At 41.4% G+C, this 20632-nt stretch overlaps 1 protein-coding gene and 1 non-coding gene across 3 annotated transcripts in view; both read right to left on the bottom strand.

Moving 5' to 3' along the window:
* The window catches only part of CNTRL (centriolin), a 48511-nt gene extending 38813 nt beyond the window's left edge, over positions 1 to 9698 (bottom strand). The window contains exons 1-7 of one of the 2 annotated variants that reach the window (XM_075185670.1): positions 9454 to 9698; positions 5323 to 5499; positions 4748 to 4869; positions 4105 to 4235; positions 3508 to 3649; positions 3175 to 3361; positions 2148 to 2341 (exon numbers count right to left, since the gene is read on the bottom strand). In XM_075185670.1, the coding sequence (XP_075041771.1) occupies positions 2148 to 2341; positions 3175 to 3361; positions 3508 to 3649; positions 4105 to 4235; positions 4748 to 4869; positions 5323 to 5467 (921 nt within the window). In that variant the 5' untranslated portion in view covers positions 5468 to 5499; positions 9454 to 9698. Of the gene's footprint in view, positions 1 to 2147; positions 2342 to 3174; positions 3362 to 3507; positions 3650 to 4104; positions 4236 to 4747; positions 4870 to 5322; positions 5500 to 6840; positions 6916 to 9453 lie in introns of those variants that run through there. The other variant, XM_075185672.1, reaches the window with a different exon arrangement.
* A 9366-nt stretch (positions 9699 to 19064) lies between these two features.
* TRNAS-UGA (transfer RNA serine (anticodon UGA)) lies at positions 19065 to 19146 on the bottom strand. The gene has a single exon. It is a non-coding gene; the product is annotated as a tRNA-Ser (tRNA).
* Positions 19147 to 20632: the final 1486 nt, after the last annotated feature.

Genomic DNA, 20632 nt, shown 5'->3' with positions numbered 1-20632 from the left:
AAATGGGCCGCTACTTATAGGCCAGTACTATATGCTTGCCCCCCGGGCTAAAGTCTGCCAGCCAGCCCCTGAATAGGGGTATATGTTATGCTAAAAAACTATAGTGCTATGGATTTTTTCAGGGAAGGGGCCCCAAACCAGTATCTTGCCTAGGGCCCCATGAGGTCTAAATCCGACTCTGACCCACAGTACACACGTGTTTATGTAAAGCACACAAGTAATGGTCCACGTACATGTACTGCGGGCGTATTGTGAGGAGCTTAATAATGATAGACCTCCTTGGTGCAAAATGTCTAAGGTATAGGGGGGTCACCTTTATCCTTTATTCACATTTACAAGGGAGCGCAGACAATCATACCCCCTTTTTCGTATTGTGAGGGGCGTCCAAGCTCCTTTACCTCCGCATGATTGAGTGGGCTGTAAGACGGCCCCCGGCTGATGGGGTCTGATCACACATAGAGGATACTGAGAGTTTATCCAATATCAGCCCAAGTTGTACAGAAACCGAACACTGGAAATCAGATTTAAAGTTCTGTGCATCCCTAAAATAAAAGTTCATACAATGCATCACACCAAGGTAACACTACTCGCATCACAGCAATCTCCCCTTTTTGTGTGAAATGAAGGAATCGAATGAAGCAGATTAGATCCTGAATGCATGAAAAACAAAAACAAAACTATTAAAATCATCAGCCAAATAGTATGAAATCTGCTATTCCTAATTATAATCGTTATAAGAAGTGAGCTCTTCAGTTCAGTGTCACTGTGACATGAACGCAAAGAGATTGTGTGGGATCTGGGGAGAAGAGCTGACGCTCAGTACCTTATTTTAGGTAAAGGTAAGAAAATGCCGCTGACAGGGCAGTTTAATTATTGACTTGGAGTGTGGGACGAACTCTTAAAGGACAATGAAGGAAAGCAATAAATAAATTACATCACCCCCCTATATATCAGTGGTTTAATATCTCTCCTCTTGGACAGAAAAAAACACAAAAGCTGGATTAATAGTTCTGTGTATCCCTAAAAAATAAAAGTTAATACAATGGTATACTCTGATAAAGCAAGCAGCGAAACGCGCGTCGTACATCTGATCTTTAAACCACCTAGACTAGCCAGAACCAAATTCAATCTAGTCAGTTAGCTAGTCTAACAGGGGATGGATTAATAGGCTGACAGGGGATTGCTCGTTCACGCTGCTAGTCCACTTCAACGGCAGTGGATCTAGCTGTTGTGTGGACTGTTACCACTAGCAGCAGTTATTAATAGCTGAAGGCAGCGCTGTAGAATGAAAACGTATACAAAACCAATATCTTTACCATCATAACAATGGCAGCTACAGAACGCCAGTGTTTTGTGTTCAGCAACAGTCTATCTAGTACAAACTTTTCAGAGTACTGCATTTAGTTAATCTCCAGCCTATATAGACAATACCCCATAGGTGAACATAATTGGACAAGTTAACTGGAATTAATATCAAATTGGCTTGTCTAGTCTGCTATGATGAAATAACTATACTATACCATGCAGCATCTTTCTTAAAGTTCATTGTTACACAATTGAATAAACATTATATGTGTCTTGTGATCACTTGGTGAGGACTGGTAGATAATCTACCATTTTAGCAACACTTTTTTTTATCCTTTCCACGTTTTTAAATATTCCGCTCTAAGTTTACAATCTGGACCAAGGAAATATTTTAATAATACTAATAAAGGAATAAGTTTTAATAATTCTGTCCTCTGAATCACAGAGGGCCCCACATAGACCAATCTCCTTTTTTTCCCTCTAGGAAAGTGTCTTCTAATGTTCTGGGAACACCAACCGATCTCTATTACTGAATGAAATGTGGTTATACAATTATTTGAGATTGTGATTACCTAGGGCGGAGACACCTTTTCTTTTTTGTTGAATCTGGGTTTAGATTTATACCTTAATAAATATAAAGATACACAATATTCAGCTAATCTGTGGTTGTCTATCCTCTTGGGATGACGAAATATATAACAATCAATCCAAAGCGAAAAACTATTCTGCTCATTATAAAAGTAATATTCTGATGACAAGCCGCGATATATTACAAGTCACAGTATTAGTAAGAGAGCGATAGATTAATCCACCGCAGTAAGCCGTATTAAGGGGCCACTTACGATCTCATTCTTGGTGTCCATCTCTCGTCCAAGCTCCTTGTAACTCTTCTTGTGCTGCTGTGCCTCCTGCCTCAGAGATTTGTTCATTTCATCCTGGTTCTGAAGCTCGTTAACGACCTTCACCTTCTGACTCTGCAACTCTTCCATCTCTCGGATCTTTTTCTCCAAGTCTCTCTCTAGTTTTTCTACCTCTTCTGCAACGACAACAGCTCTGTGTTAGCACAGATTAGTGTAAGGATTTAAAATGTTGGGAGGATTCATTTATGCAGCTATAAATTCTAGTGATATCACTTTTTATGTTGTGTGTGTGTGTGATCACCAATCGGTACAGGGTACTTTTGTTACCTAGGAGACTGCAAGCCTATCCGTGAGACTCAGGCTTACGCACTTACCCCGAGATGATGCAAGAAAGAAAATCACTGCCCCACTTGTAAAAAAAATTGAAGTGGTCTGCTTTCATTAAGGGGATGAGACAGAAATCAATATTGTAACAACTGGTAAAGACAGGTGCACAAAATAGCGATAAACGATATAATACACAACATTCTAAAAACATCAAACCAATGAACAATTTATATAACCATGTATAGATGTTCAAATGATTAAATCAAAGAAATCACTTTGACTCTGAGGACGCTAAAATTATACAGTGTAAAACAGTTAAATAGCCATTTACTAGTTCCAAACAGTGCCGTGTCTTTCCAAATCTTTTATACACCATAGTTTTCTTATAGAAACTTAAAAAGTAAGTGGTCAATCCGCTTTTATAAAGGAATAAGCATATATTGTATATATTACTTTGAGAAAGAACGAATGTTATCTCATTAACATGTTCAGTAATGGGTAAATGTGTCAATCAAATTTTGTTCTAGACCGACCAGTCGACACAGAAGGGAAAAAAAAATTAAGAGGAGATCTAAGAAAATTATCTTGTCTGTAGAAACGTCTACAGGAAATGGACAGTTTCAGAATTCTGCCCGATATCTATGTATTTTGGCACTAATGATCCTGCAGTATAAACTCTTACCTATATTAAACCGGTCGTGCGCTTCTTGTCTCTCCTGGTTTACGATTGGTTGTCCATCCAGAGAATTCAAACAGCGCAAGTGGAAAACGGTGTATAGTCGGTAATGGGGAAGATTCGCAACTGGATTATCAGCCAGGAAGAGCGACGTTAAGTCCTTTAAGGGCTTCAACCGAGATACATCCTGCAACTATGGGAACATAATACAACAGGCGGTGAAAGTAGACAAAATGCTGAGTATATTAAGCCACATAGAGCTCTCCACTCCTTAAATATTAAGGAATATCTACTATATATTTGCGTGTTTACACCACCATCATTATTTGAACCACTTACTGAAGAAATCTTATTCTGTTTCAGATTTAAGGTGCTCAGAGCCTTCATCTTCTTTCCGACCCAAGCCGGGACGTGCTCAATCTCATTCCCACACAGGTTCAGCTTCTGCAGGCTGTGCATATGCTCCAAGCCTTCAATTTTGCTGCAATAAATCATAAATCCCACATCAGCGATCCGCAGAAACTCTCAGCTGCGGCGGATCTGGGAAGCGCTCTATACAGTAACAGACTGAGTAACGGGTACAATATTCTGCATCAATGCACATTTGTGAGAAAATGACCCAATGTCATGGAAATTCCTCAAAGAAACCGGACAAAGAAATAGAAGTCATAGGAGGATTTGGCTACTTACTGTGGGGATATCAACGTTAAAAAGATAAAGATCTGGCTCCCTGCATATCTTGTGGCACCCCTCAAAATAGTTTAATGAACCCTTGTTTTATATTAAAAATTTTAATTATATCTGACGGGAAAAAACAACAACAATATACCACTTATCTTTCACTAATATAATTATTCTTCCCAGAAAATGTTGCCAGCCGGGTGGCATTAAAAACCACTAGTAAGAAGAAACATAAACGACTGAATTTGCCTGTACCTGATCCTGTTGTGGGACAAGTTCAGTTCCCGTAGTCTGGTCAGTTTATCCAGCTTCTCAATCTTCTCGATCAGGTTATTGCCGAGGTTCAATAATTGAAGCCTCTCACATTTATCCAGGCCCTCTATAAACTACATAAGAGATCCTACGGTCAGTACAGACATCAATGTGAAAGGATAACATCTGGCTCTCGCTACGATTCAACAGCGCATTATAAAACATCTATGTGGCGCACAGACAATTAGTATTAATATATCTTATACCATTTTTTAATTATTATTGTTTATTTATATAGCGCCACCATATTCCTTAGTGCTGTACAGAGAATATATGTCATTAACATCAGTCCCTGACCGACTAGAACTTATAGTCTAAATTCCCCAACACAGGCAGGCAGACACGCAGGCAGGCAGACACGCGGGCAGGCAGGCAGACACGCGGGCAGGCAGGCAGACACGCGGGCAGGCAGGCAGACACGCGGGCAGGCAGGCAGACACGCGGGCAGGCAGGCAGACACGCAGACACACAGGCACTAGAGATATATTTTGTCAGCAGCCATTTAACCTACCAGTATGTTCTTGGTGTGGGAGGAAACACAGACACAGGGAGAACATTTCAATACTATTCCTATAGGAAAACCAACCTTGAATTTCTTGCCCCCTTCCTTAGACAGAGAGAGATTCAAGGAGTTTACAAATGCAAAGTTTTCTTGTTTAGATAGTTTCTGGATTAAAGCTTCAGTGATATAGCGGACTCCTGGGTCATCTGTTCATTCGAAAAGAGAAGAGAGAAAGAGAGAAAGGATTAGTTTGTAGTCGTCATGTAGAGGTAATAAGGTGGTTTATGGAAAGGGGAGCACGCTACATAATATGGTGAAATTCACCAGCGCAGACGTTAGACAAACGCTGTTGATGGATGAGTATTACTTAGTCCAACAAACTCTATTATCATTAGAGAAACTGTTATTAGTTCACAGAAAGCAGATTACCTTTTCTGTGTCACAGTGTTTAATTACGTCTCTCCAAACGGAGAAGGGACTGGAAGCAGCAATTATGAATAAATACCCCCAAACAGGCTAAACCTGTAGGGACCCAGAAGATAAGAAAACTGCTCAATATTTCCTCCAGTTTTGTGGTTGAGAGTGATACAAGTATTTTAGGGAGGGAGGAGGTGGTGACAATGTCAATATGCTTCATCCCGTAAACCCCAACCTCTCACCTTTATCTATTTCATACTCTGAAAGGTCACTCTCCTCGGTTACATCAAGGTTCTGGCTGGCGATGGATGTGTACGAGGTGGGGGCTCGAGGCTTCATGGTAGAAGTTGGCGACCTCATGTTTGGACTTCTGAAGTTTTTCTTCATTGTACAGAATTGAGCTGCTCATGCAGGACAATCTGGAGAGAGAAACAACACACACAAACGTCTACAAACATGCATCACATAAGTGCATTGTATTCTTATTTCACTATAGTCACAGGGCAAGCTGTTGACGCCACTAGTATGTGGCTAGTAAAAATCAGGGGGTAAATGTATCCTTTACAAGCCATCGTCCCTTTAAATTTTAGCTACGAAGACGCCGATCTCCCGCGAGATTAAAAAACCGGGGTATGATACATTTACCCCCAGGTTTGTTTGGGTGGGATATTGACCTGCAATTTACAACTTAGCAGGTGCTGTACCATATATTCTACAGCTCTTTACAGCTCATATTTAATCATTCTTATCAGTCCCTGCCCCAGTGGAGCTTACAATCTATATTTCCTACCACACACACACTAGGCTTAATTTTGTCATAAGCCAATTAACCGACTAGTATGTCTTTGAAGAGTGGGAGGAAACTGGAGCACACGGAGGCAACTCACAGAAACATGCAAACTCCACACAGACAGGGTTCTGGTTGGGATTGAACCCATGACCCCAGTGCTGTGAGTCAGCACTACTAACCACTGTGCCACACAATATATGTCCTAATCAGAACCCCTCGACTTGAGAATAATCCTTCAAAGCACCTTGTCAGAAGACAGTCAAGGAAATCATTCAATACTTTCTGTGTTCAACTATACATAACGCTATTGATAAATGTACATTTTCCTTCTGGAACAAAAGTTGGTGACACGATACGGATGAAGTAGAATTTATTGCAGTAAACAGATCGCTGCTGCCAATAATGGGATTTTTGGAAATCGCATGAACATTCAAAGCTGTCCACATACAGCCTTCTCCATCTTCTCCTTAAGGCAAGATGAACCGTTCATCACAAAACTCTACGCCAACTGCGGTCTCAGAGGTGACCCACGATTCAATGACAGGACCCCAGTATATTATATCACAGCATCATTCCAGCTCACAACACAGAACTATTTCTAATCGTCAACGGATATATACATGCCGATTCGTGTGTACATGATTTGCCCAACATCCTTCCATCGTTTACACAGATTTTTAATCCGGTTATAAAATGAAACGATACGATGTGCTTTGGAAGAATAAAACATGATCATGGGATTGGCAGGATAATCAGGTGAAAAACCTGTAGTGTGTGCCCAGCTTAACCTAATAAACTTTTTCTATGTGAAACACTGAAGATAAAAGAAGTTGAACAATAGTCTGAAAGGTCGGCTCCTCTCATATCAAACACTAAGCAATGAGCAACAGATTACTATCAGTCAGGTGGAAGGTGACGGTCTTGTTCTACAACCTTCCGAAGTGCACACAGGTCAAACACGAACACTTACCATGGATAGGATCCAGGACAATAAGTATAGTGTGTGCGACAAGCGACACAAGCCAAACAAAAGCAAACTCTTAACTACCCTCCACTTCCTTCCTCTTTGCAGAATGTTGAACACTCCGAGTTAGTAAGAGACGTGCGGCTTCTTCTGTACTTCCTTAATCTATTCACGTTATTTATTCACGCAATGTACACACTAGTAAACAAATAAACATTTCTGCTCTTTTTACTCCAATCACGTTCTGATTTCTGGGATCATTAAGGGCGTCAGGTAACATCCTGATACAATGTTATCACACATGATATATAAAAGGTGTTGGGTTACACTGAAGAAACCTTTCATTACTATATTCTAGATTAGTCAGCACATTCTATATTTGTGTTTATATATTCCATTGTTTTACAACACAAGGTAGAAAAACTAATATTGTAACTTAAAAGAGAACAGACAAGCAGCAAACTATAACAAATCATCTTTACAATTATCAAATAAGTTTGAGACATAAAATAGAATTGCAATACATTAAAATGACAATAAACATTTTGATTTTCAATTTAACAATTAAATACCATTACCTGCACTGTAGATATGCGGAGCGGAGGGGGTTAAAGCTTTCTGATGTGTATAAATCTAGGACTAGAGGGGCAACAATGACACATGCCACTCTGAGGGTGTGAGATACTAGTTGTAGTATAAGTCAATATTAGTGATGATAGAAGGACAGACAGCAGTGATAGTACAGTGTCAGTATTAGGGATATATAATATATATAATAAGAGGGGTATAGGGTATATCTGTACCTGGGCACAGCAGCAGTGATAGTACAGTGTCAGTATTAGGGATATATAATATATATAATAAGAGGGGTATAGGGTATATCTGTACCTGGACACAGCAGCAGTGATAGTACAGTGTCAGTATTAGGGATATATAATAAGAGGGGTATAGGGGTATATCTGTAACTGGACACAGCAGCAGTGATAGTACAGTGTCAGTATTAGGGATATATAATATATATAATAAGAGGGGTATAGGGATATATAATAAGAGGGGTATAGGGATATATAATATATATAATAAGAGGGGTATAGGGATATATAATAAGAGGGGTATAGGGATATATAATAAGAGGGGTATAGGGATATATAATATATATAATAAGAGGGGTATTGGGGTATATAATATATATAATAAGAGGGGTATAGGGATATATAATATATATATATATAATAAGAGGGGTATAGGGATATATAATATATATATAATAAGAGGGGTATAGGGATATACAATAAGAGGGGTATAGGGATATATAATAAGAGGGGTATAGGGATATATAATATATATAATAAGAGGGGTATAGGGATATATAATATATATAATAAGAGGGGTATAGGAATATATAATAAGAGGGGTATAGGGATATATAATAAGAGGGGTATAGGGGTATATAATATATATAATAAGAGGGGTATAGGGATATATAATAAGAGGGGTATAGGGATATATAATATATATAATAAGAGGGGTATAGGGATATATAATATATATAATAAGAGGGGTATAGGGATATATAATAAGAGGGGTATAGGGATATATAATAAGAGGGGTATAGGGATATATAATATATATATAATAAGAGGGGTATAGGGATATATAATATATATAATAAGAGGGGTATAGGGATATATAATAAGAGGGGTATAGGGATATATAATATATATAATAAGAGGGGTATAGGGATATATAATAAGAGGGGTATAGGGATATATAATATATATAATAAGAGGGGTATAGGGATATATAATAAGAGGGGTATAGGGATATATAATATATATATAATAAGAGGGGTATAGGGATATATAATATATATAATAAGAGGGGTATAGGGATATATAATAAGAGGGGTATAGGGATATATAATATATATAATAAGAGGGGTATAGGGATAATATATATAATAAGAGGGGTATAGGGATATATAATAAGAGGGGTATAGAGATATATAATATATATATATATATATATATATATATATATATATATAATAAGAGGGGTATAGGGATATATAATAAGAGGGGTATAGGGGTATATAATATATATAATAAGAGGGGTATAGGGATATATAATAAGAGGGGTATAGGGGTATATAATATATATAATAAGAGGGGTATAGGGGTATATAATAAGAGGGGTATAGGGATATATAATATATATAATAAGAGGGGTATAGGGGTATATAATAAGAGGGGTATAGGGATATATAATATATATATAATAAGAGGGGTATAGGGGTATATAATAAGAGGGGTATAGGGATATATAATATATATAATAAGAGGGGTATAGGGGAGATGTTTGTACCTGGACACAGCAGCAGTGATAGTACAGTGTCAGTATTAGGGATATATAATATATATAATAAGAGGGGTATAGGGGAGATGTCTGTACCTGGACACAGCAGCAGTGATAGTACAGTGTCAGTATTAGGGATATATAATATATATAAGAAGAGGGGTATAGGGATATATAAGAAGAGGGGTATAGGGGTATATTATATATATAATAAGAGGGGTATAGGGGTATATTATATATATAATAAGAGGGGTATATCTGTACCTGGACACAGCAGCACTCAGCAGTTGGAGCTGCCCGCGGTTGTCATGGTGACGGTAGCTGCGGCCTCCTCCTATCACCCTCCGCGGGCTGGATTTGGGAGGAGCCCGGGACACAGGTCCAGACAAGCGGCCCCGGTAGAGGGGAGTGAGCAGGGTCTCTAACAATACGGGCACTGTATGATACAGACCCACAACACGGAGCGGGGGGGTTACCGGGACATGTGCGCCGCCATCTTGGAAGGGGGATGTGGCATCATCTGACAGGAGAGGTCCCTAGGCCAGGCCGCGCCCACTTCGGGGTGTTATCTGGGAGCCCGGGCCTGCCCTGAGCTGTCACCCACTGCGTGGTCTGTGTCCATAACCTCAGCCTATCCCCCTGACTCAGTACACGGACATAACATTATAACCACTGACAAGTGAAGTCAATAACAGAGCAGCCAGTTAGTGAAGTTGATGTGTTGGAAGAAGGACACATGGTCCTGTGTAAGGATCTGAGCGACTGTGCAAAGGCCAAACTGTGATGGGTCGACGACTGGGAACGTGACTACAATGGGCACATGAGCGCCAGAACTGGTCCGTGGCAGAAGGTGGCCGGTCTGAGGAATCACGTTTTATTTTACATCATGTGGACGGCCGGGTGCGTCCTTTACCTGAGGAAGAGATGGCACCAGGATGCGCTATGGGAAGAAGGCGACGGAGGCAGCGTGATGCCCTGGACCACTGTTCCCCAACTCCAGTCCTCAGGGCCCCCTAACAGTGCAGGTTTTCCAGGTCACAAATGTAATAATTACACCACCTGTGGATCTTTCAACATGTCTCAGTAATGATTACACCTGTGCTCCAGCAAAGAGATATGGAAAACATGCCCTGTTAGGGGTCCTGGGGACTGGAGTTGGGAAACACCGATCTGGACAATGTTTGCTGGAAATTTGGGTCCTGGCATTCATGTGGATGTTACTTTGACACGTACCATTTACCTAAACATTACTGCAGACCAAGTACACCCCTTCATGGCAGCGGTATTCCCTGATGGCAGTGGCCTCTTTCAGCAGGATGATGCGACCTGACATACTGCTAAAATTGTTCAGGAACGGTTTGAGGAACATGACAGAAGGTGTTGATTTAGCCTTCAAATTCCCCAGATCTCAATTCGCTGGAAAAACCAGTCTGAGCCATGGATGCCCACCTCACAGCTTAAAGGATCATCTGCTAACGTCTAGTGGCACGAGTGGGACCTACGCAATATTAGGCAGATTGTTTTAATGTTGTGGAGGATCCTTGTGTGTGTATGTGTAATATATATATATATATATATATATATTATGCAAACTGAATAAACAGAGGAGAAATCTAAATCAAATCAATATTTGATATGGTCCACCCTTTGCCTTCAAAACAGCATCAATTTTTCAAGGTACACTTGCACACAGGGAGGTTGTTCCAGACATATTGGAGAACTAACCACAGGTCTTTTGTGGATGTTGGCTTGCTCAAATCCTTCTGTTTCTTTATGTAATCCCAGACAGACTCAATGATGTTGAGATCAGGGGGTAAATGTATGAACATGCGGGTTCTTCAACACCCGCGTGTTCGGCGATTAAATTTCAAGCGGCGCTGCATTGTAAAGGGAAGTTTCCCTTTACAATGCAGCGCCGCTTGAATTTTAATTGCCGAACATGCTGAACACGCGGGTGTTGAAGAACCTGCATGTTCATACATTTACCCCCAGGACTCTATGGGGTTCCCTCTCCAGCCCTTACAGCCAAATATTTTAAAGTTTGACTCATCAATCCAGAGCACCTGCTGCCATTTTTCTGCACCCCAGTTCCTATGTTTTTTTGTGCATATTTGAGTCGCTTGGCCTTGTTTCCACATCGAAGGTTGGGTTTTTGGCCGCAATTCTTCCATTAAGACCACTTCTGGCCACACTTCTCCCAACAGTAGATGGGTGTACCTGGGTCCCACTGGTTTGTTACAATTCTGAGCTTAACGGCTGGAAAGCAGTACAATAAGCAGTGTATGAAGGCAACAGTGAAGCATGGTGGACGCGCACTTTGTCCTGATTTGATAATTTGAAAAGTTGGGAGCGGAGAACTAGAAGTGGACCACCATGGCAATATTTTAGGCTTTGTCCCCATGGCCAGTTTTCTTCTTACTCTTACATGGCCATGGGTTGAACCCATGACATAAGAGGGACAGGAAATGTGAAAGTTAAAAGGAGGTGTCCACTCTCATTAGTCTTCTGTTATTCCCATGCACCTGATGTGGTGGGTGCCTCTGTCCAGTGTTAGTAAGCCCATCTGAAGGATTAGTGGGCACTAGATGCACAGTCATCAGTTAAGGTAGCTGAGTCTTTAAATCTCAGAGAATCAAGGGTCTCTGCAGGTTGCAGAACACAGGGACAGAAAACAATAAAGAATGTTTCAGAAAACGCCGTATTAGCGAGTTATCTCCAGTGGAGTGAAGTTTTTCACAGCTGCCTTGTGAAATACATTGCGGCCAATCCTGTTATGAGCAGAGGAGAATTTCTTAGATCTGAAGACGGCACGTTTCCCTTTATATCTGAAAACTATGGCGGACTGTCAGAGCAGGAATGCAATGCAGCCGAGAGAAAGGTCTATAGTACAGATACGGGACAAGCCTTGTGTGAACCTGATGGGGATATAATTCAGCAAGACGCTACATATCTTCTGCTGTAGGCTCAAAGTCAAGCAAGTAACTGGCTCCTCACAATTTTTTTAAATTAAATCTTTTTATTGGAATTTTTCCAGTTTCCAAAACATACAAATGTAAAAAAAAAAATATTCATCAAAAGTCATATAGTCACTCTTCATCTGATAACTGACCAAGGTTGTCCTACTTTGGCCGTAGTGATTGAAGGCTACTAGGTTATATCTGAGGTTGCAGGTTAATGATAGAAGGATGAAAATAATTTCTGTGGTCTCCATTGTTGGTGGATTGTATTCAACAGCGCAATATTACATATACGTACTGCCCTCACAAGTATCACCCCCAGGACATGCCACAACTGTAAAAAATGATAAAACATCATTCTTGGGAGCCCAAATTAATTGCTTAAAGGATTACAAGTGGTTATTCAAACATGACCAATTGTTGCAGTCCTTAATCACTCTAAGCCGTGTTTCTCCTCAAGATTTTTCCTTTACTTCAATATATACTACAAATAATAATGATACATATCTCATAACATTTATCAAGGCAACACCGGGATAAAATATACCCTGTCTGTCAATAAATATAAACAAATATCCATTTTCAGCATGTCATTGTTTATGTTTATAATGTATGTCATTACAGTGGGTAACAATAGCTTTTCACGCTATTTTTGAAGATATTAACGAATATAAAAATATCTTCAACTCCAGATAATTAACTCGGCCCAGCTGACTGCAGTTGGAAAACAAATGTGAAAAGAGAATTAGATCACTGTCAGGAGTCAGCTGCAGAACTGGCAGAGACGACTTTGAAGACAGAAAATAAAATCACAATCATTCTGTCGTGAACAATTACAAGCAGGTTTTATTGGTGCCTGTGTGTACAAGGCCTTCGAGTGCCTCGCTCTATCTTGTTTACGTTGCAGCTGATTAGAAAATTAAATGTCTTGTGCTGTAGACGTTCTGTGTAGAAACAAGATAGACGAATCGGTAAACAGCTGACAATCTGCAGATATGCAGGTGAAGAGAGTGACCAGCAGGTGGAGCTGTTGTATGACAATTATCTTTCCTTTTAATGAATTAGAACCTCTAAATCTCCAGTTGTGTAACTACAAGTCCCAGCATGCTATGTCAGCCAGACACTAAGGGTTCTGTTTATCAAGCCCTAATTCATGCGGAAATGGCTTTTTATACATGGTTTAGGCACAAGACAAATTACAGCATAATACCAGAGTCCCCGTAATACTCAATGAGGACTGCGGTGTGGGTAGATGTTTAGCTTTTTGGAAGTTGACTCGGCGTTGGCCATTCAATCCTATGGGGAAAGCATTGCGGTAGAGGTATCTTTGGTTCCCTTTCCACAGGCTTCCAGCTCTGCCCTGCATTAACTTCGTAAATGCGTTACTTTACGTAAACCTAGGCCAATGATGAGCAGTAAAGACTCCGGGTCAGAACCCTTTAGTTATCAATGGCAAGAAGTCATCACAGGGACACCCTCCCTACATGACTTCAGTAGTAAATGGCCACGTTAATTAATCTTTCTTTCGCCGGCCTCCCTTCAACCCTACCTCCCCTCACTCTTTCCCTCTAACCTCCTCTCTCTCCCCTCTCTCTATCTCTCCGGCCCTCTCCCCCCCATTTGTCTCTCACACTTGGGAGAATAATAATTAATGACTGTGTGCCGTAGAGAGACAGTCATTTTCTAGTAGCACGCCTCTGCCTGCTGGAGATCAGCAGCCATTTTCTTGTAGCATACTGTTGTCACCGATGAACACTGAGGCTACTATCTTGCTGATCGATACAGCTGAGCAATAGTCATTCACTTCTATAGCTGCTCTACCCTGAGAATTGTCTGCACCTATAAACTGTATGTGCAGGGAGCGAGGGACAATGTTTAGTGTGAGAGGCTCGGATTTTGCAATAGGACCAAAGAGCATATGGCTGAACCACTGCTTTTATTTATCCATGTTCTGGCTTTTGTACTTAAAACATTCACCCGCTTGGTACATTGCAAGTTATCACAACATATTATATCCAGACTCATGTGTTTAGACATTTCTTTATTTTTATTTTATAGGGGTTGTGATGGGCCTACATCACCACCCTGTCGTGGGGGTTGCTAGTTTATGGTGTTTGGGCAGATGTCATGCCATCACTGACACCTGAAGCCACTTATGCTTCTGAGTGAGTGGGGTTTGGATGATTTCACAGATAAATCTCACCTCTCAGTTGCAGGGTCTTCAACCAAGTCGTGTTCTCTCTTCAGGGTTGAAGCATGTGGGCAGCACGTTGGCTTAGTGGTTAGTACTTCTGCCTCACAGCGCTGGGGTCATGAGTTTGATTTCCAACCATGTCCTTATCTGTGAGGTGTTTGTATGTTCTCCCCGTGTTTGCGTGGGTTTCCACCCTAAAACATAACAGTAGGTTAATTGGCTGCTATTAAATTGACCTTATTCTCTCTCGTTCTGTGTGTGTGTAAGTCAGGGAATTTAGACTGTAAGCTCCGATGGGGCAGGGACTGATGTGAGTGATTTTTCTGTACAGCCCTGCAGAATTAGTGTATGAATAGCTGATGTTGATGAAGTATGGTCAACCAGGGGTTGACTCAGGGAACCCCAACTCAACTTACTGTGAATGACAGGTGATGATTTGTACACAGACACCAGGTAAAAAGGGACAAACCACTTGCCACGTTTATTAAATGGCCAGGTAGCCAGAAGGCCAATAAATCAATGGATAACACAGAAAGAAAGAGGAACTCGTCCTCAGTTGAGATAAAGGGGCTTAAGTGACTGTAACCGTGAAATGCAAGTGACGTTTTCACGCTTTTTTATACTTTCCACAAACCCCGACACAGATTGATTTTTGGAGTTAGTTCCAAAAACCGGACAATCGGTGTTCACCTTCAAGCCTGCTGGGAAGAGTACGTGGGCGCACTTTTGCAAACAGTGAAGTGGTGGAACTCAAAATAGAGCACCAGAAACTTGAGAGAACCGACGCATTTTTTCATGGATGCAAAAGTTGCATTTTTATGTTCAATACTAAATTAGACCAATTGTTTTCAAAAGGAGAAACTTTCCCTCTCAACACACAAAGTACAAGTAAAATAATTGTAATAAATATTAAAACAAAAGCACTGAAAACAACCAGGAAACTAGTGGGAGACATGTATAAACCATATATATGATCTCAGAGTTCACTGGGAAGGTTAATGATTCAACTGGTTTCCAGTAAAAAGAAAGGAATGATGTGAAGTCTGTGTTTGCTTGGGGACTTGTGTTGAAATTCGATCTGTTACACAATGTGTGATTGCTCTCTTTGTTTTAATAAGCATACACAGGTTAATTGGTTAAACAACTGCAATATGAACTCATACATTGAATTTGCTGTGGTTTTCACATAAGAGAGGGGTGAGGGGTGATTCGGAATCCACTTTGGATAATTGGAAAAATCTCCCCCTGTCTTTACTTGGTAGATATGCGGTAATCAAGTCTATTATCTTCCCCAAACTAACATACCCGTTGCAGATGCTCCCTCTCTGTCTTACTAAATCAGATGTACACAGGTGTACTAAACTTTTTACTATCTTATTATGGCGAGGTAAACGACCTAGGATCCATAACGCTAAACTTAGACAAAATAGACTGGGGGGGGAATAGGCTTCCGAGATGTGGCAGTTTTATCTTTTTCGCTACGCTGTGGTTTGGTTGTTAAGTCAGGAGTATTTTGTTAACTCATCTTTAGAATCTGAACTAGTCTATCCATACTAATTGGGGGCACTTCTTCACCTCCCGAAAAAGCAGATTCCAGAAGTAATAATGTATAATATTTTGTTTACAGATACTTATAGGGCCTGGAGTGCTATAGCGAAACGTCTGAATCACCCTTGGGCCACTACACATTATATCACTATATGGGGTAACTAGATCTTTAGATGAACTATTGCATTTTTCCAAGAATCGAACATTTTTGAATTAGATTCCTTTATTCTGATCTACTCCCTTTCAGAATCACCTAAAATTTGGGCTACCTCATGGAGAGCCGGGTCAAAGGACTCTCTCTTGCCCAATTCCGCAGTAGATTTGTTCAAATATAGTGACAGCATTTTAAAAGGGCTTCATTCCACTAAATTACAAGATTCTCATATAAGATTTCTTAACCGAGCCTGTATATCCCAATACCAAAGAAGGTGCTATACCCCCAGAAGAATCGGGTCTTTGTCACAAATGCAAATATACATGCGCATCTTTTAAGGGATATAGGTCGACTAACCGGCATCCAATGCAGTGAGCTAATAAAGAAAGACTCTGAGACAAGTATTTGGCAAAATTATTTCGGTCACAGCTTTATTAAACACTTCCAAACTTGGCAGACAAGCGGCGTGCAAGGCTAATAAAATATATCACCTTTCCAGTTCCATCTGGAAAAATGGGGCGTGTTGTGCCTACTACTATGTAGGTACCGCAACAACGTCCTCTTGAGACCCGCCCCTTGGCATTAATCACCCTCCAATTGCTGAAACCTGGCACGCCGCTGGTATTGGCCCAACCGTTGAAGCTGGAACCAGGCATACGGCCGTCTACCCAGGGCGATACTGCCTGGTGTTCTCTCTAGAAAAATATTACCACCTTTTCCAGTTCCATCTGGAAAAATAGGGCGTGTTCTGCCTACTTCCATGTAGGCACCGCAACAACGCCCTCCGGAGACCAGCCCCCTTGGCATAAATCACCCTCCAATAAACCTGGCACGCCGCCAGTATTGGCCCAATCGGTGAAGCTGGAACCAGGCATGCGTCCGTCTTCCCTGGGTGATACTGCCCGGCCCTGCTGGCTCCCCACTTCCTATGCCTTGCTCGCCGCTTTCCCGCCAAGCAAGGTCCTCATGACCCTGTCCATGGGGACCGAAGCCCCCACCGCTACGACCTCCTGTAACAACAACCTCCGAAGCGCCTCCTGCATATTGTTAAACATATCAAGTGCAACCACTTAAAGGTGCGCCCGTCACTCCTATAAAAACCTGCACAATTGAACCAAGATTTTTGCCTCTGCTGCTGCCACGGGAGGTAATAAACAGGTTTCACTTTATTTCTATTTCTCACCCTATTAATTCCTGCCCTGACATGTCTGATCCTAGAGCTCCACTACTCAACATACTTAAGCACAGTCTCCAACTCACACAGCCAATTCTTACACTGATCTGACTCTGTTGGCCCTGCCACCAAAACCAGGCACCACTTATTTGCATCCTGTGCTTGATTCAAAAATACCACTGCTATAATAAGATAAAGGCTTCGAAAAATGCACCTGATACTGAACAGGCCATAGGCAAACCCTTGTCTATGAAATAATATCCAGCAGATTGAAAACCCATCAACCTAAAGCTGTCAACATTTGAAAGGCAGACTGTATGTCTAATTTTGCCATGAGGGCCCCTTTTCCATGCTTTTTAACCATTTTTACAGCCCTGACAAAGGATTGATATTGGACTGAACACTTCTCCTGTCCAGCGCCTCGCTAACCGATAACCCTGCCGGGTAAGATAAGTGCTGGATCAGCCGAAAATTTTCTGCAGCCTTCTTAGGATCCAGCCCCAGATGCAAAAATTACTCAATTCTAACTGGGAGACTCCTGGAATGGGCCAGCCATTGGGTTCAACATTAGCTCCTTGACAATCTTATCACTGACTTTTGCAGATTGCATGTTAATTGACTTCAAATTCCTGTGAAACCCCCACCCCCTTGGGGGGGATGCTTCTCATAACAGAAATCCTTAAACTTTCTATAAAAACAAAAAAACAAAAACCTGCCTGCAACAAATACCACAACTCAGCTTCTTCCCTTTTTGGATACCTAGCCGGCCACTCTAGCACCACCCCTTTACTGGCCTCCAAACCTTATCGCTGCATCATTCCTTTCCACTGATGAACCACTGTGATCTTAGCCAAATATGTATCCCGTACTCCGAAACTTATGGGCCCTTGTGATTTCAATCTAAAAGCCTCATCATATCTCCACCCTGCAGACCCCCCATATTCTCTGTAAACTGAATGAATAACGTTTGTGTACTTTACCATACACATTGCACTGCCTGGGAATGCCCCCATGTAACAACCAGAGTACACAAACATCCTGCTCAGCCGATTATCTATAGTGTCGTACGCATCTGCTTGCGCTGCTCCCTCTCTTTTTCCTTGAGTCCCACCTCGGTTAATGTAAATAGATCAACAAAATTACCCTTCTCAGTTTCCTTCCTGGTGTGTTTTGGCAAATGTCCCATCACTGCGCTCAACTCACAACCGACAGCTACGCTTCCCTGTATGAACAAACTTTCTTTCTGCGACTCCAGTCTCTACCTGCACTAGTCTATTCCTTACCACCTCCACCCCTGTGCCCACCAGCTCCTTCTTCCTCCTATTATCTGTTACCACGTGCCGCTGCTCCTTCAACCACTTATACATCTGCTCACTCTCCGACTCGATGAACTATCGTCACCTGAACTGTCACCCACGCCCTCTCGATCCTTATAAACATCCCTTAATCTTAATATTTGCATTCTCTACATCCTTATCAACAATTGTATGTTACAATTTTACACAACGTTATTATTAATCTCACCATTCCCTTGCCATGCGACGCATGTTCTTCTGGCCGCGCTGGAAATGGTGTCAGCCGTTGATGATGCACCGCCTGCTGCGCTGGACGTGGCGTCAGCTCTCCGGTGTGTACCTTCACCTGTAATCCAATGAATGACCTTTTGGCTGCGCTGGAAATGGCGTCAGCTGTAGATGATGCCCCGCCCACTGCGCTGGACATGGCGTCAGCTTTTCGGTAGATCTTCCCCTGTGAGATGATGCAAGGTCAGCTGTCTGGTGTGCTGGTGTTGGAGTCCTTGCTGGACTGGTTGTGACTTGTTATGTTAATTAACAGCTTCTAATGAATTGCTACGAGCAGGGTTCAAACCTGCGCGGGGAGACCCCATTGCATTTCAAGTTCAACGCCTTAACCACTCGGCCATCACATCACCACGCTGCTATCGCTGAACACCTTGAAGGCCAGATCTTGGTATGAGTGTGTCGGGTGGCTCAGGGATGAGGTTTTAGCTGTATGGTGCAGACTTGTGTACTTTTTGCCACGAGTTGTGCTAAACTCTCCAATCACCAGGACTTCTGAAAAAGATGCTGTAATAGTTTTCAGTTATGAGACAACTTTAATGGTACTTAGGCAAATTTACTGGCCACAGGGTCCTTTTGTAATATTAACTTATTAGTGCTATGCAATATTTTAGCTGAGAATTTGTATATTGGGGAATAATAGCACTGGTAATTAGATGTAATAAGACACCTCCCAGCACTATGTCCTTGTCCCCAAGTGCTTGCATGGCCATAAATCTTCCAGGAGAATAAACAAACATATAGCACAAAGGGGTTTAGCTTGTATCTTGTGCTTATAGGTGTAATGTGACAACCCCCCCATTAAGTCTGTGCTAGCCAACTTATTCCAACCCATGCTATTCAATATTTATAATATCTTACAGTCTTCTGACCACACAGGATGAATTTGGTTGAATCAATAGCAAAATCAGAGCAATGAGGCATGTTAACTGCGTTATAACGCTACTACTGTATTTAACCGCATTAAATAATCTACAGCCTTCACTGACGTACTTATTATTTAGTTACTGTTCTACATCAGTATTTTACAAATTACACATATATATGACTGCTATATTTAGCCCAACACCATAACAGATATGCACTATTATTAATGCTGATAATGAGTCCAGCTTATAAGCGATGACTTCAATGCTGCTAATGATATATTTTAAAGGAGTCTAACCGCGTAATAAATTAACCTGTGCCAAAACTATGTATAATAAGCTTCCTTCCCCCTCTTCTTTAACTACACTCACCTTGTCCTGCCTTTTGTCTCACCCCCTGCCCCCTCCTTTCCCTGAGTGGCTACCTGCACTGCTCAGCTTTAACAAAATAGGACGAACTTCGTTGTCTGCACCCCCCTTTCTTCATGTCACTTGCATCGGGCCGCCTAGCGACCATCCGCCCTTATTCCTAGGGCAGCACGGTGGCTCAGTGGTCAGCACTTCTGCCTCACAGCACTGGGGTCATGAGTTCAATTCCCAACCATGGCCTTATCTTTGTGGAATTTGTATGTTCTCCCTGTGTTTGCTGGGTTTCCTCCAGGTGCTCCGGTTTCCTCCCACACGCCAAAAACAAACTGGTAGGTTAATTGGCTGCTATCAAAATTAAACTTAGTCTCTCTCTCTCTCTGTCTGTCGGTCTGTGTGTGTGTTAAGGAATTTAGACTGTAAGCTCCAATGGGGCAGGGACTGATGTGGGTGAGTTCTCTGTACAGCGCTGCGGAATTAGTGGCGCTATATAAATAAGTGATGATGATGATGATGAATGATTCTATAAGAAATGGGGCACCTTTCTCGACTCCTTCAATCTAATACACAAGAACAAATAATGAAAATGTTTGAAAAATACAGC

Source organism: Mixophyes fleayi, chromosome 9, assembly GCF_038048845.1.
Source record: "Mixophyes fleayi isolate aMixFle1 chromosome 9, aMixFle1.hap1, whole genome shotgun sequence".
In the NCBI taxonomy this organism is placed as follows: domain Eukaryota; kingdom Metazoa; phylum Chordata; class Amphibia; order Anura; family Limnodynastidae; genus Mixophyes; species Mixophyes fleayi.
Note: the sequence above shows the minus strand (reverse complement) of the source record. Positions and strands in the feature narration are given on the sequence as shown.